Source organism: Anabrus simplex, chromosome X (genome assembly GCF_040414725.1).
Source record: "Anabrus simplex isolate iqAnaSimp1 chromosome X, ASM4041472v1, whole genome shotgun sequence".
Taxonomy (NCBI): domain Eukaryota; kingdom Metazoa; phylum Arthropoda; class Insecta; order Orthoptera; family Tettigoniidae; genus Anabrus; species Anabrus simplex.
In genome coordinates, this window is record NC_090279.1 from 116,321,735 (window position 1) to 116,337,428 (window position 15,694).

Below are 15,694 nucleotides of genomic sequence, written 5' to 3' on the forward strand. Positions count from 1 at the left end.
AAATTAGTCGGTAATAATTTTTCCTTTTAATTTATACCATGCAGATATGTATTTAAAAACACACTTTATTGGGTTAATATTGCTGTCATGTTTTTTTCTGGCCATTGGCAGATCCTTTAATACTTCAGGGAAACCACAGATGCAGTCTTTTTGAGGATGTAAAAAGGCGGGTGGAGAGTGAGTGTCTACCATTATAATGACAACTGTCCAACTCACTTGTGACAGGCAATAGGCAAGAAAAGGGCCTGCCATTAAAATGAAAATTCCCTAACCTGGTCTTGACATGAGAAACGATGTATGGCAACTTCTCCATTGTGTTTCTCAGGTAATGCTGAGGGCTATGCAATTTAATAAAATATTACTCACAATGTATACAAAACTTCAGCTAGAATTCTGTGTACAATGTAGAACTCCATAGCAAACCACGGGTACATCAGCTAGTCTTTACAAAGGGCACTAAGAAAGTTTTTCAATGTGAGTGAATGCTTTCAAAATAATTTCCACCACACTCAATACACTTCTCCATACGTCGAAACCAGTCACTGAACCAACTCTGCCACTTTTCTTCGGTTACATTTTCACACTCTTGATCCCATTCTGCCAGAAGCTCCTCGTTGGATGCAAAACGCTGCCCTTTCAGCTTCATCTTCACTTCTGGGAAGAGTGCAAAGTCACATGGGACAAGATCAGGACTGTATGGAGGGTGATCAAGCACAGTCAACCCTGATCTGGCAAGAAAATCCATTGTTACATTAGCACGATGTGCTGGAGCATTGTCGTGATGCAAGAGCCAAGTGTTGAGCCGTGACCTTGGACGGAGCTGCTTGAGAGCCTGGATGATCTGAGGCAGACAAGTCTCATTGTACCACTTCGCAGTAACTGTACTTTGTGTTTTTAGCACAACCCGGGTCAGGATGCTCCGTTTAGTGAAGAATACTGCAATCATTCTTTTCCTCACGGACCTTGACTTTCGCACAGTCATAGGAGTATCCTCATCTTCAAACAGCCACACTTTGTTCTGGGATTTTGTTGGGACATGGTAATAAGAAAGCCAAGTTTCGTCACCTGTAACGATTACATAAAATCAGCTTCATGGTCCGTATCGCACTTCAATAGATTCACAATTAAGTATTTATTTATTTTCCACCTAGTCGATACAATGATTGCTTAAGGCAATTTTTAATGGTCAAAAGTGGTACATGTTTCATATATTATCAACATCTTCAGCCACATAACACTGTTTAGATGAAAAATATATAAAATTGACAAAGTAATGCTTTAGAGGAAGTGTCCTTAAAATTAACATAAGATGCTATTGATGTTACACGAAGTCCCATTTTCAAACTGTTTTAGCATTTTTTGGCACTATTTCACTTGATGTGCCCTTTGTTCCTCTGAAAGTGAATGGGGCACCCAAAGTGAACAAACCTTTCTAGGAGATGGTCGTGTAGAATTGAATGAATAGCTGGTGCAGGGATGTGGAGGGTCTCTTCAACCGCCTCTCTTAGTGCAACATTTTTCTCACAGCTTCAATGTTTTGTCAGTCACTGATTCAGACGGTCGCCCAGAACACGGATCGTCTTCAACCCCTAAAATTTCCCCTCTGGAACTCTTTGTACCAGCAGAAAATTGTTGTCCGATGTGGTCAGTCTTTCCCCAGCACAGGAGTCATTTCCTCCAGGCACTGGTCAACAGTTAATCCACGAGCAAAATTGTAGCGGATAATTGCGCGATATTCACCTTTAGACCACACTGACATCTTAACTTGCTTTCAGTCCCACTGCTTGGTAACAACTGGTGTGAAGGTCGCGCCTTGCTGTCTTTTAGACCAGTTTTCACCCCACTTTTCATCCCTCACCATAACAGGGGTGTCCAGCCAACCATTTTTGCGTATTGCAAAACTTTCCTAGTGCCCTTTGTATATATATATATATATATTCCTATGGTGTTTCTGAATAAACTTTCATCTTATTGTATTAGTGTAGTACTTGTGGCATAGCCTTGGTTTGAATCATGAATAGTGCAGTTAAGTAAAACAAGAAGTTTCCTGGAATGTTACCATACTAGAAAGGTCTGTTGTGTCTGTACTGAGTGGAGGAAGTCTTGGTCTTGGTAGCATGTCTGCCACAGTATTCAGAGGCTATTCCTTAATTTCAGAATGCCATTGAGGAGGAGGACTCCAAAGTTGTCATCGAGGAGTTGCTGCCCATGAGAGTGGAGGAAACGGAGAAGGTGGCAGTCAATGAACAGGAAAAGCAGGTGGATTTGAAAGAGTAAGTGTGATGTTACTTTTATTCACGGATCTAAATGTAATGTATACAGAAGTTTGAAGGGAAAAAAATTGACTTCTGTCGAACTTCTTTCTTCCTTTGACATGCCGGGAGGAGACAAACCTCGAAAGAAGACAGCTTTGCCATTTTATGTTAATGTGATGGCTAATTTCTTCATTTCCATTGTCTAGGATTAATTTTGTATAGTTTGCCACACATGAATAGAGTAGCTGTGTTTGAGGCAATGAAGGCTGCTCGGTTGAGATAGCGTGGCAACTTCCAAACTCACCAAGTTGACCAGGCACAGGACTGAAACAAAAAATACAAAACTGAAACTGGTGAAGATGCTGACATGGATCTTTAAAACAGCTGACAGGAAGAGAGAAGCACTGGAAATGTGACTCTACCTTCGTGTCCTGCTAATGGTTCGGTTCTTGAGGAGCCATGTTTCAAGGAGGGAAGCCACGGAGAAAGTTGTAATAGAAGGGATGTTGCCAGGTGGGAGACCTCAAAAATTGTGCCTTTCAGATGGGTTGATTAGATATGGGCACTTATTGGAAAAGCGTTGTTTGAAGCTTTGCAGCTGACTAAAAATTGATCAGCATGGTTAAAATTCTCCCAACTACTCCTGCCATTTCACCACACCCTGTGTAGTCGAGCTTCAACACAAATACGAGAGTTGTGATGGGAACATAGATATTACCAGGAGTTTATTGTGGTCATCAGCAAAATTACATTATTGTACATCCTTTCTTTATAATCGTCGGCAAAATTCTGACCTTTTGGCGAATCTGTGGCAGCCGTAGGATTTTCTCAGCGAGGTGGCCTCGATTGATCACAGTGATGGAGCACCCTTCAACTTGGAGTGTTGATGGAATATCAGAAAACTTGATGCTTCGGATAGGTTCTTTCAAATATGGGAACAAATCAAAGTCTCAGGACTCGTGTCGGGGTAATATGGAGGATCTTCCAAGGCTTCCCACTGCACTAAACACTAGTCACTGCTTCTACCACAGGGCATTGCACGTTGTCGTACAAGATCCATGATGGATTATCGCACAAGTAATGTGGATATTTCTGCCGCATAGCTGGAAGCAAGTGATACTCAAGTAAATAGCGATAGTAGCCTGCATTGACAGTTCCACCATGGAATACCTCCGGTATCATATGCCACTATTAACATGATCCACCCTTTATTGGGTTCCTGTCAAATTTTCTTTGGATGTGGCGATCCCTAACGGTGCCATTCATTCGATTGCCACTTTAGTTCAGGATTGTATACCATTGCTCGTGTTTTCTCAATGGCCACAATATATTGCAGTATATTTCGAATTAGGCACGCAACTTCAGCATGCTGATGCCGTTTCTGTATGTGTGTGAGATGGTGAGGGGCGCAATTTTTCTCAGGTTGAGGACTAATCCAAAATTCTAATTTTTGGAAGACAGTGGTCTATGAAAATGAGGCGTCACACTAACTGATCAGAAATGTACAGCCAACCCATGTGGGGTAAATCCATGGACATGTCCCCACCCTTATGGAATGCAGTAAACCATTGTGCAGCAGTCTGAGTAATGTATCATTCCCACAGGCTTGATGATATTCCCATGCATTTTAGCCTTGTGATCCACCTTGTAAACATGTGTTATGGCTGTATACAATACGTTGCCCACTCTGCTGCTGACAACAGGCAACAACTTCTGTGCAACGACACAAGCTCCAACTAATGCCTTTCACTGCCTGCTATTTATTGCACAGTGTTGTAACGTTGCCCTGCCAGTGTTGCCACTATTTTATTTACAACCCTTGTGTTTTTATGTTAATTTATGCAGTGAGTGGCCGCATAGTTCGTTCATATAGCTGTCAGCTTGCGTTCACAAGATAATAGGTTTGGACCCCACTGTCGGCAGTCCTGAAGATGGTTTTCCATGGTTTCCCATTTTCACACCGGGTAAAATAATTCTTGTAAGAAATTTTACCAGTAATATTTCAGATGTATGTAACTTACTATTGCCTCAATTTCCTAGCTGTAAGGGCTGCCAGAACTTAGTACGCTGGTGTAATAAGAGTCGTTAGAATTTATGTTTAATTTTTTCTATGCGGTTGTTGTCATCATTCATTGATCACTTGTTCTCAGCCCTTGTAGAGCTTCTCTCTTCCATTCTCTTGTGACATGCTGCTTGTTTTCGGGGTTTTTCTAGCTGATCTCATCATTGCAGCCCTGGTCTAGCACCAGGTTGAGTATTCAGTGCTCTGGGTATCCTTGCTGCATCTGCTACTCAGAATGTTTGTGATCTGATATCTGCCCATATCTCTTTATTTGTCCTCTGCCTCCACTCTCTAATTTGATAGGCTGAAGGATATTATATCTTATCACTAGAGCCCGGATTTCCATCCAAATGCATGTTTTTAAATAAACTAGTTACATTTCTCAAACTTTGCAAATATTCGTTTGATTCCAAATAACCCTTCTTTTTTCCTGCATGTTTGCATGTTTTTGCCTTTTCAGGAGAAAACTTGTGCATAATGCATATTTTAAAGATTTTGTATTTAATAGCGAATATTTGGACGTTTATATTGCATAATATTACTTTTCTTCTGACTTTGCCACATATAACGCTAACTTGCATGATACTGCCTTTTATGAATAATAATAATAATAATATGAATATAATAATAATATGAATGTAGGTTTGCAGAATTTGGGACCTTTTTCCATGTTATACAGTATGTCTGTTATTGAGAGAATGTATTCCTGGCATCCTATCTGGCAGTCAAAGTTACCCTGTGTAAGATAGAGATCTTATAAACCCATTACCCAAGCACTTTCTTACCTGTTGCTTGAGTAAACATTGAGGAATAAGGCATCCCAGTTCTATAAATTGAACCGTGAATTGTGCATTACTAAATGACGGCTTATTTTTTCTTCTATGTTAGGCGAACAAAACAAAACTTGTATCACACTTCTGTGACGCCGCATTACTGAGATATCAGCTTACAAACCTGGTTTTGCACTGAACCTTCCGTCGTTATCCTGGAATTTCTTACCCGGAACTCTCACTCGTCACACGTATTTTTGATCGCAGCTTCATAGCAGTTATTAAAGACATCATCATCTGCAATAATTGAACTGAGAAGTAGCTGTGGCACCTAGAGATAAGCTGAACAAAACGATCCGTTCAAATCCTGATTTTGAATTTGTCAAGCTTATAAAAGACGTATTGTGGTGAAAATGCAAATACATACAATTTGACCTCACTTTGTCCCAAATGTCGTTATTAAATTATGCACCTGTGACTTCTTGTGACGTAGAAAGGTTGTATTCTTTGCTTAAGAATGTTCTGACAGATAAACAGATGAGGTTAAATCAAGACAATCTGGAGACATTAGTTTTTGTACAATGTTTCAAAAGGAACTGAATTTTGATAGTGCATACTTTCCATTTTATTGTGTATATTTTGCCACAAGTGCATAGTTTGCATGCATATTTTGAGATTTGATAGTGCTGTCCATGTTTTGTAGCTATAGAATACAATTGAATATATGTCTTCTTTTGACATGAAGGAGCTTTGGATCACAGGTGTATTTTGTATTCTAAAGGAACCTACCTGGATCCTCTCCTTTACATTGAAGTCCACTTTGTTACGTGTGGTGAACGTTGCTCCCAGGTACTTGAATTTATCCTCTGATTGGGAGCTCATTCCACAAAGGGCATTGTTAGGTCAATGGCTGAGCTGTTGGCTTCCCACCCAGAAGACTGAAATTCAAATTTTAGTCGATCCTGGGTTGAGATGTCCATCACAGAATTCTCATGGTGTCTAAACTAAAATAAGCCTGGATGGCTCCACTGAACAGGGATAATCTGATGAGCTCTTTGGCTGAACGGTCAGTGACAAGGCCTTCGATTCAGAGGATCTCGGGTGTGTTCCTGGTTTTATTATTTATAAGTTTCATATTCCGTATTGATTGGATTCAGTGTAATAGACAAGAAAAATGTTCCACCGATCAATACATTTATTGTGAATGAATTATTGCACTAGTACCGGTTTCGACCTATCTTGGCCATCATCAGCTAGCACACAAATTTACAGTCATAGGACAAAATTACAAAGATATTACGTAAGAGCATCCGGATGTCTGATAAAAGATGGAAGTAAAATATATTGCAGTATGTTGCGTTAAAATATCTCTGATTAAAAATGGTGATGGTTAGAATAAACTAAAACCTATTGATTGAGCATGGACATGAGTACATACACACATTAAAATATATATGCCACATCATAAGACACTAAAAATATAGCACATTAAACACATTAAAACATGGTGTATTTTAAAAACGTCTATTAAAATTTGAGTTCATGTTGCGTTGCATTCATTCTTCAATCCTCTTGTAGTTCTTGTGTTGATTAAGTTGAATATCGAGAATGTTCTATGGCTGATACACTATGTATGTATGTTATAAGAAATCTTGTCAGTAAAATTTGAAAATTGAGTACTGTGCAATTCAACTGTTGATGTAGTCAGGTAAGATTTATATATATACAGCAAAATAGGGTTTAATTTTAGAGCAGTTGGTGGTGACACTTCTCTCGTCTATGCACGTTATATGGTTGTTATCTGTAAAGAAAAGCTAATATGAGTATAGCGTATGTATGAAGGAATGCCTGGATGTATGTGTGAAATGAAAAAAGTACTTACTGTTGTTGCTGTGGAGGTTGTGTACCGATATGTTTGGAGATTTGTTGTGTTCTGCTGCGAGTACGTCTGGGGCTCATGTGAGCTGTGTGGAGGGATGTTGGTGGAGGGGATGGAGGAGTGGCTATTGTGAAGGTAGGGGCGGGGTTAGGTTTGTGATTCGTCGGTTTGTTATGACGTGTGTTTATTAATTTGAGATAGTCATTTTTTATTGCAGGAATGACTTTGTCAAAAATGATACTGGTTTTCTCTGTAATGTCATTAATGTTATGATTGGGGTTAGCGTATTGATCCAAAGAAATATAGAAATCTTCGGTTATGTTGAGCAGGGGGCCCTTAGAGTTTATGTTTAATATCATCATGTCATTATTGATGTCTGTGAAGTTGTGCTTAGATTCTTCTACATGTTGGCCTATTGATGAAAAATGGTTGTGCTTTACTGCATTTATATGTTCATTATAACGGACGGTGAAGTTTCTACCTGTACGTCCAATGTAGCTTGTGTCACAGTTGTTACATTTGATGCGGTAGACACCTGATTGGTTGTATTTATTATTATTATTGACTGTTTTGGTGTTGTGTATAGTGTTGGTGCTGTTGTGTGTGGTTTTGAATGCTATTTTCAGGTTGTGCTTCTTAAAGATATTAGTTATAGTATATATCTTGGTGTTGTTGAAGGTAAATAGGACATAATCTTTTTTCGGTTTGGCTGTTTTGATTAATTTCGTTTTAGGTTGGGATTTTATTTTGTGGATGATTTTGTTGACCATTTCTTTGCTGTATCCATTGTATTTGGCTATGTCGTGGATTAATTTTAATTCATTATTTCGATCTTCTATTGTCATCGGGATATTGAAAGCTCTATGTATCATACTATAATAGGCTGCTCTTTTATGTGTGTTAGGATGAACGGAGTAATTTTTTATGGTATTTAAAGTGTGTGTGGGTTTCCTATAGATCTTGTAAGATAAGTGAGTGTCATGTCTGGTTATTGTTAAGTCCAAGTAATTTAAGGTACGGTTATTTTCTGTTTCTTTAGTGAATTTAATTTGGGGGTCTAAATTGTTAAGTTTGTCTAGTATAGTATCTGCATCAGTGAATCTATTATCTATAATTACGAAGATATCGTCGACAAATCTACACCAAAAATATATATTATCTATTTTATTAATTGCCGTGTGTTCTAGGTGGTCGATATATATTTCTGCTAATATTCCGGAAGCAGGAGATCCCATAGGTAATCCTTGTTGCTGATATATGGTATCAAATTTGAAGTAGTTGTTGTTTAAGGCGAATTTAAGCAGAATCACGAATTCTTCTATTTCTAAGGTGCTCAAGTTACTATGGTTTTTTAGGTTAGATTCAATTATTTTGACTGTTTGTTTAATAGGAATGTTAGGGTACATGTTTGTTATATCAAATGAAGTAAGGGTATGATGTTTTTCAATCTTTAGTTCTTTGGTTCTGTTGCAAAAATCTGTTGAGTTTTGTATTGTTTTGTTTGCTAAAAATGAATAATGGTTTTTCAAAAATTTGTCCTTTTTAAAGTTGAAAGGGTGTATTTGCTGTTGGTTGAATTAAGAATTGTATTCATATACATGTCGGGTTGGATAGCTTGTTGTACGATCTGTAACTGGCAGAGAAAAATGTGTCAGTTAGTTAGACAACACTTCCGCAAGCAATTTTAAGGGAATTGTTTCGTATTAAAATAATGGAAATTGATTGAGAAATTTTGAACTTACCCCTGTCCAGTTCCCCTTCTTTACTTCCCGTGATTACAGGTGTGGGTCTGTTTCTACTGTCCTCGACCTTGTATAATAGCGATGTAGTGTGGTCTTTTTGCTAACATGATTTGGAGGGAAGAGAGGAAGCGAGGACGTGTCGTCATTTGTTGTTTCTCGCGAGGAGGTGGCTTCTGGCTGTGACGTAGAGCCCTCGTGCCTGCTTGTTACACTTGCTGGGCATGTTTGATTCCTACCTAATAAATCCATGTATCTCAGTATATGTTCGTATATGGGATTTCTTTGTTTATTCATCTCATTTAAGTTCTTGTCCTTATTTCTTAGCTTATCAAGAAAGATATGAATATTTTTAAACTATTCATCAGCCTTCCTTTATTTATTCTCCTAATAATTACAAGGTCTTGTTTGATATCTGTAAATTTGTGACCCGTCCATTGCGGAAAACCTTCCGTATTTTTCCGTATTGACGTGTTCTTGATACCTCATTGTAAAGTTCCGTCCAGATTGCCCTGCATACGTGGCCTCGCATTGGTTGTAAATCAACTTATAAATTCCTGAATCTTGGAAACAAACTTCTTTGTTCTTATTAACTATGTTGTGGTTGAAAAACCTGTGCCTAGTATTATTGTTTGTTAAAAACACTACCTTGAAGTCTTATTTCTTAAATAAATTTGTAATTGCGTAGATGTTAGGATTGTTGTAGGTGAACTTCACGTACTTTTTTGTTTTCTCTGTTTTATTAAATTAGTTTGTTGTTTACATTTATGTTTAGTGATTCACATGTCCTGTTATTCTTAATGATATTATAAATATCCATACATACATTATAATTATAGACTGTTATGCCTTTCAGCGTTCAGTCTGCAAGCCTCTGTGAATTTACTAAACGTTGCCACAATCCTCAATTTGCAACTAGTGTTGTGGCCTCATTTAGTTCTATACCTCTTATCTTTAAATCGTTAGAAACCGAGTCTAATCATCGTCGTCTTGGTCTACCTCTACTTCTTTTACCCTCCATAGCAGAGTCAATTATTCCCCTAGGTAACCTATCCTCCTCCATTCGCCTCACATGACCCCACCACCAAAGCCGGTTTATGCGTACAGCTTCATCCATCGAGTTCATTCCTAAATTAGCCTTTATCTCCTCATTCCAAGTACCCTCCTGCCATTGTTCCCACCTGTTTGTACCAGCAATGATTCTTGCTACTTTCATGTCTGTTACTTCTAACTTATGAATAAGGTATCCTGAGTCCACCCAGCTTTCGCTCCCGTAAAGCAAAGTAGGTCTGAAAACAGACCGATGTAAAGATAGTTTCGTCTGGGAGCTCGCTTCCTTCTTACAGAATACTGTTGATCGCAGCTGCGAGCTCACTGAATTAGCTTTACGACACCTTGATTCAATTTACAATGGCGAAAAATGCGAGTATCCTCCTATTCAATACATCATATATTCCATCATTAGACGGAGCAAACAAATTCAGACATGTTTCGGCTCGCTTGAGCCATCTTCAGTGAAAAAAAATTAGGGGGGTTGGAATAATTTACATAATATGAGTTGAAAAAATGCTAAAAAACATAATGAAAGAGCAAATGAAAAAACAAACAAAAGAGAGCCATTGTAAAGTGAAAACCGTCAATACGGAATGATTCTAATATCTTGTAATAAACCTTGATTCAATCTCACTTACTATATTACCATCCTGGGAGAACATACAACCTAAATACTTGAAATTATCGACCTGTTCTAGCTTTGTATCACCGATCTGACATTCAATTCTGTTTAATTTCTTACCTACTGACATCAATTTAGTCTTCGAGAGGCTAAGTTTCATACCATACTCATTGCACCTATTTTCTAGTTCCAAGATATTAGACTGTAGGCTTTCGGCACAATCTGCCATTAAGACCAAATCGTCAGCATAGGCCAGACTGCTTACTACATTTCCACCTAACTGAATCCCTCCCTGCCATTTTATATCTTTCAGCAGATGATCCATGTAAACTACGAACAGCAAAGGTGAAAGATTACAGCCTTGTCTAACCCCTGTAAATACCCTCAACCAAGAACTCATTCTACCATCAATTCTCACTGAAGCCCAATTGTCAACATAAATGCCTTTGATTGCTTTTAATAATCTGCCTTTAATTCCATAGTCCCCCAGTATAGGGAACATATTTTCCCTTGGTACCCTGTCATATGCTTTCTCTAGATCTACAAAACATAAACACAACTGCCTATTCCTCTCGTAGCATTTTTCAATTACCTGGCGCATACTGAAAATCTGATCCTGACAGCCTCTCTGTGGTCTGAAACCACACTGGTTTTCATCCAGCTTCCTCTCAACGACTGATCGCACCCTCCCTTCCAAGATGCCAGTGAATACTTTGCCTGGTATACTAATCAATGAGATACCTCGATAGTTGTTGCAATCCTTCCTGTTCCCTTGCTTATAGATAGGTGCAATTACTGCTTTTCCCCAATCCATGCTAATTTTACTACTCTATGAAGCCATTCCATCCCTGCCTTCCCACTATTATACTTCACCATTTCAGGTCTAATTTCATCTATTCCTGCTGCCTTATGACAATGGAGTTTATTTACCATCCTTTCCACTTCCTCAAGCATAATTTCACCATCATCATTTTCCTCCTCCCTATGAGCTTGGCTGTTCACAACACCACCAGGATGATTTCCTTTTACATTGAGAAGATGTTCAAAATATTCCCTCCACCTCTCCAGTGATTCCCTGGGATCTATTATGAGTTCACCTGAATTACTCAAAACACTGTTCATTTCCTTTTTCCCTCCCTTCCTAAGATTCTTTATTACTGTCCAGAAAGGTTTCCCTGCTGCTTGACCTAGCCTTTCCAGGTTGTTACCAAAATCTTCCCAGGACTTCTTTTTGGATTCAACAACTATTTGTTTCGCTCTGTTTCTTTCATCCACGTACAACTCCCTGTCTGCTTCGGCCCTTGTTTGGAGCCTTTTCTGATAAGCCTTCTTTTTACGTTTACAAGCTGCTTTCACTTCATCATTCCACCAAGATGTTCGCCTTTTCCAATCTTTACACACAGTTGTTCCTGGGCATTCCCTTGCTGTTTCTACTACAGCATCCCTGTATGCCACCCATTCACTTTCTATATCCTGAACCTGCTTACTGTCTACTGTTCGAAACTTCTCACTAATCATATCCATGTACTTCCGTCTAATGTTCTCGTCCTGGAGATCCAAAGGCAAAATAAAGATAGGTATCGATTAGGTGGAAAATATTTTCTTACGAAACCATTAGAGTATAACGTCAATTGGTTAATTTCGCTGGGACTGGGGCTGGGTGTATGTGTCATTTTCATCATCATTTCGTCCTCATCACGACGCACAGGTCGCCTACGGGTGTCGAATCAAAAGACATGCATCTGGCGAGTCAAACTTGTCCTCGGACACTTCCGGCACTACGCCATACTCCATTTCATTTCAATTCATCAAGGGACACCTCGGGATCAGTATGCTTCGCAAGTGGTTTGCCAATACCCAGTGACCGAAGTTGTTGCCATGTGGAACCAGTGTTAATATTTTTGTTTAAATGCTGGAAATAATTAAATTTCTTATTGCGAATTACAAGCTTAATTTGGTTTCGAAGAACACAGAACTGCTTATGTACGTCAGCTAGTTGGGTCTGTTTAAAGTGTTGGTGTAGTGCATCTCGTTCTTTCATCATAGTCTTAACATCTTTTACTGCTGTCTTCACTCGGTCATTCAACCAAGGTGTTTCCTTCTCTTTTGATGTGGCACTTGTTTTTCCGCAAATTTCCGTGGCTTCTTTTACAAGGGTTTCTTTGAATAAGGACCATTCTTCTTCTACTCCCTCTCTCAGTTTTGGGTAATTTGGCTGTTATCCTCGCTTCATAGTTTCCTTTCTTCTCCATGTCCTTCAACAGCCATGTCTTAATCTTAGGCATTTTCTTTTGTTTAATTTTGAGCATATGGACATCTTTTAGATCAGTGATTAATAGCTGATGGTTGCTATCTAGGCACTTGCTGGGTATGACTTTAACATCTGTAACATACTGAACCACTTTTCTATCAGTGATGATGAAGTCGATCATAGTCTTGAGCTTTCCATCCCAGCTGTATCTCGTTATTTTGTGGCTGTCCCTCATCTGATACCATGTGCTCTGTATGGTTAAGTTGTTTCGCACACAGAAATCAATCAGGTTCTCTCCTTCAGAGTTTCTGTTACCATGGCCATGGGGGCCAACGACGTTTTCACAGCCTAGTCTTTCTTTACCAACTTGGACAATCAGATCACTCATAATGATTGTGTTCTCCTCTGTTATTTCTTCCTCAAGTTCGATAAGGAATTGCTCTTTCTCTTCTGTGGTACATCCTGTCTGCGGTGCATATACTTGCAGAAGAGTATGATGTACATTACCAACACTCCGTCTCATCTGGATGATCCTATCACTCACATATTTGACATCTGTCTGTGTCCATATCTTTATGAAGGACGAAGCCAACTCCATTTTTGGATTCATCATTGATCCCACTTCAGTACAGCACATATCCATTTCTCAAGGACTTCTTCCCATATCCTTTCCATTTTGTCTCACTCAACCCCAATATCTTGAGCCTACGCCTCTCCATAAGATCCACAAGTACTTCATAATTTGTTGGTGAGAGTGAGGATATTGAGTGTACCAATTTTCACTCACTCCTTCTTGGGAGGGTTTTGTGTCTTCCAGTATCTCCGATGAGCATCAGGCTTTTAGCCATCATAAATCCGGATGGTACGAGAAGAACTGTCATGTCCGGTATTTAATTTATTCTTCCATCCAAGGCTTGTTTTAGGTTTGAAAGCAGTATATTCATACTCAACTGTTGACTTGTTAGGCCTAACACAGGTGAGGATTTTCTTTCGGGGTTTACTCCCTTAGCCTTTGAAGATTTGAAGATCCCTCTTCTCCACAAGGCAGTGATGTCTTCTTCTAATTATCCACAGGGAGGATGGGTTGCCTCATCCGCCATCTCTGCCATTCCGAAGGTCTCCTTTTCTGCCAAAGATGCCGTTACGGTTTTTGCCCGTGACCCTGGGCATGGGTTCCACGTTATATGCCGTGGGGCTGGATCCCTGTCTGAACTTAGCCATCCTTTCACACCGGCCTACTGATGTGGAGGATGCCCACTCCTGCAGTGTGGATGCGCCAGGCAAGAATTAATCTCTCCCTTGAGTCAGGTTAATGGTTGCATATTATGCCACAACCAAAGGCAAAGGTATGGCACGGATTGTCCCATTATATACTTACATCCAGAAGATGATTGATTTGTACATTACTATTGGCAGCCTAGAAGTGGTTTTCTGTAGTTTCCTGTTTTCACACCAGACTGCATCAACATAAGGTCATAGCTACTAAATTCCCAGTCTATCTCCCTTATCACCAGTTTTGTCAGAAACCTCTAATTATTGGTGCAACTTTAAAGTGTTAGTAAAAAGAAAGTACCTTTTTTATTTAATTTTAGTGAACTGCTGTATGGGTTTATTTTGTTTACTGCATTACTTATCTTTACTGACTGAATAATTGACTACCTCCCTAGAATATTGTTGCTTGATCCACTTTTTGCGAATCTGAATTAGAGACAGAAAACATTGCATGCCCCATCCCTATTATCTCTATGGTAAGAGAATAGCATACCTGCCAAGTATTCCGGTTTTTCCATAAAATGTACACATTTTGAGTGTGTTTTACGGTTGTACAGATGAATGTTATTGTACGGATTTTGAATATCGGCACTTGGTTTCGATTTTTGCGGTCAAATCGGATTGGTTTGACTTTTGATAGTAGCTGGTAATATGAGATGCAGTGTTTGAAATTCGACTGGTAAATGTATCAATAATCATTCACAAGTACATGGGCACTTGGAATTCAAACAAGACAATACTGTAGCATCATGGGAACTATCGCTTAAAATCAATATTACCTCAAACAAGGTTAATCGATTGGGTAAACACTTCATTCACTGAGATGTTCCCAAACTTTAGTAACTGTGTCGTGCTTCGTAGCATCCCAGTGAAAGTTTAATGGGGCTTATGGTTCCAATCTGTAGCTAGCTCCCGGTAGTTCCCGTCCAAAATTTTAGATGGCGCTGGAGGTCATTCACAACAAGTAGATAGTTGTAGGAAGGTTCTGTAGATGGCAGGCAAGTAGGCATGAAAAGAGCGATTTTAGTAAGTAAAGGCCGTTTGTCTTGAAGTGAAGTATTTCAAGTCTAACCTCAATCAGTGGAGCCTTCTGACAAAGAATTAGTCGTATAACATCAAGTATTATGGAGATAATATTCTTGGATTGCATTGAATCAGACTTTACGCAATCGATGTCCTTCATTCCCCACCCCATCCTATATCTTGTTAAAATTTTGGCATCAATTCAGAGTGTATAGGTCCCTTTGATACTACTTTTGTATAGGAATTTAAGAACTTTACCGTCTAGTCCATCATTTGTCTAGGTATTTTCATGGAATTTGATTGTTGGTAAATAATTACTTTTTGTTGTTTTTTAATAATTAGCTTATTTTCTTGCCTAATTTAATATTGCACTTCTTATTTAGTATCCAAATATATTCCCCTGGCACATTAGTGTTTGTAAAATCTCCATTAGAGATTAATACACATGTATGGGCTATGTCAACTAAAATTGTCACCACTTTTTTTTAAAATTTCATGGCCTAATTGTCTTCAGGTAACATTTTTGTGTAACTCATAGTTTTAAAGACATTGGAATTTATTCCTGCTATTGTAAGTTGTTATCTCCCTCTGGTCGGGAAATGTATACAGTATATTAATTGGAGTGAAAGTAACTGTTATTATTGAAACTATAATTTCCTTTAATTTAACTTTATTTATCCTTGTCGCTTTCTACATTCCCAGGACCGTCTAGGCCTTACGGTTTGATTTCCACTGCGCATGGCTATTATAATAACTGTTTTATTATTA

The 15,694-nt window shown here is 38.8% G+C and overlaps 1 protein-coding gene across 5 annotated transcripts in view; it reads left to right on the plus strand.

Moving 5' to 3' along the window:
* Positions 1-15,694, plus strand: part of LOC137503381 (oocyte zinc finger protein XlCOF28-like) — a 148,506-nt gene that overhangs the window by 73,825 nt on the left and 58,987 nt on the right. For 3 of the 5 annotated variants that reach the window (XM_068230970.1, XM_068230972.1, XM_068230971.1), the window contains exon 5: positions 2,158-2,273. The exons of the other annotated variants lie outside the window; for them this stretch is intronic. In XM_068230970.1, coding sequence (XP_068087071.1) covers positions 2,158-2,273 — 116 coding nt within the window. The remainder of the gene's footprint in view (positions 1-2,157; positions 2,274-15,694) is intronic. 5 annotated transcript variants of the gene reach the window in all.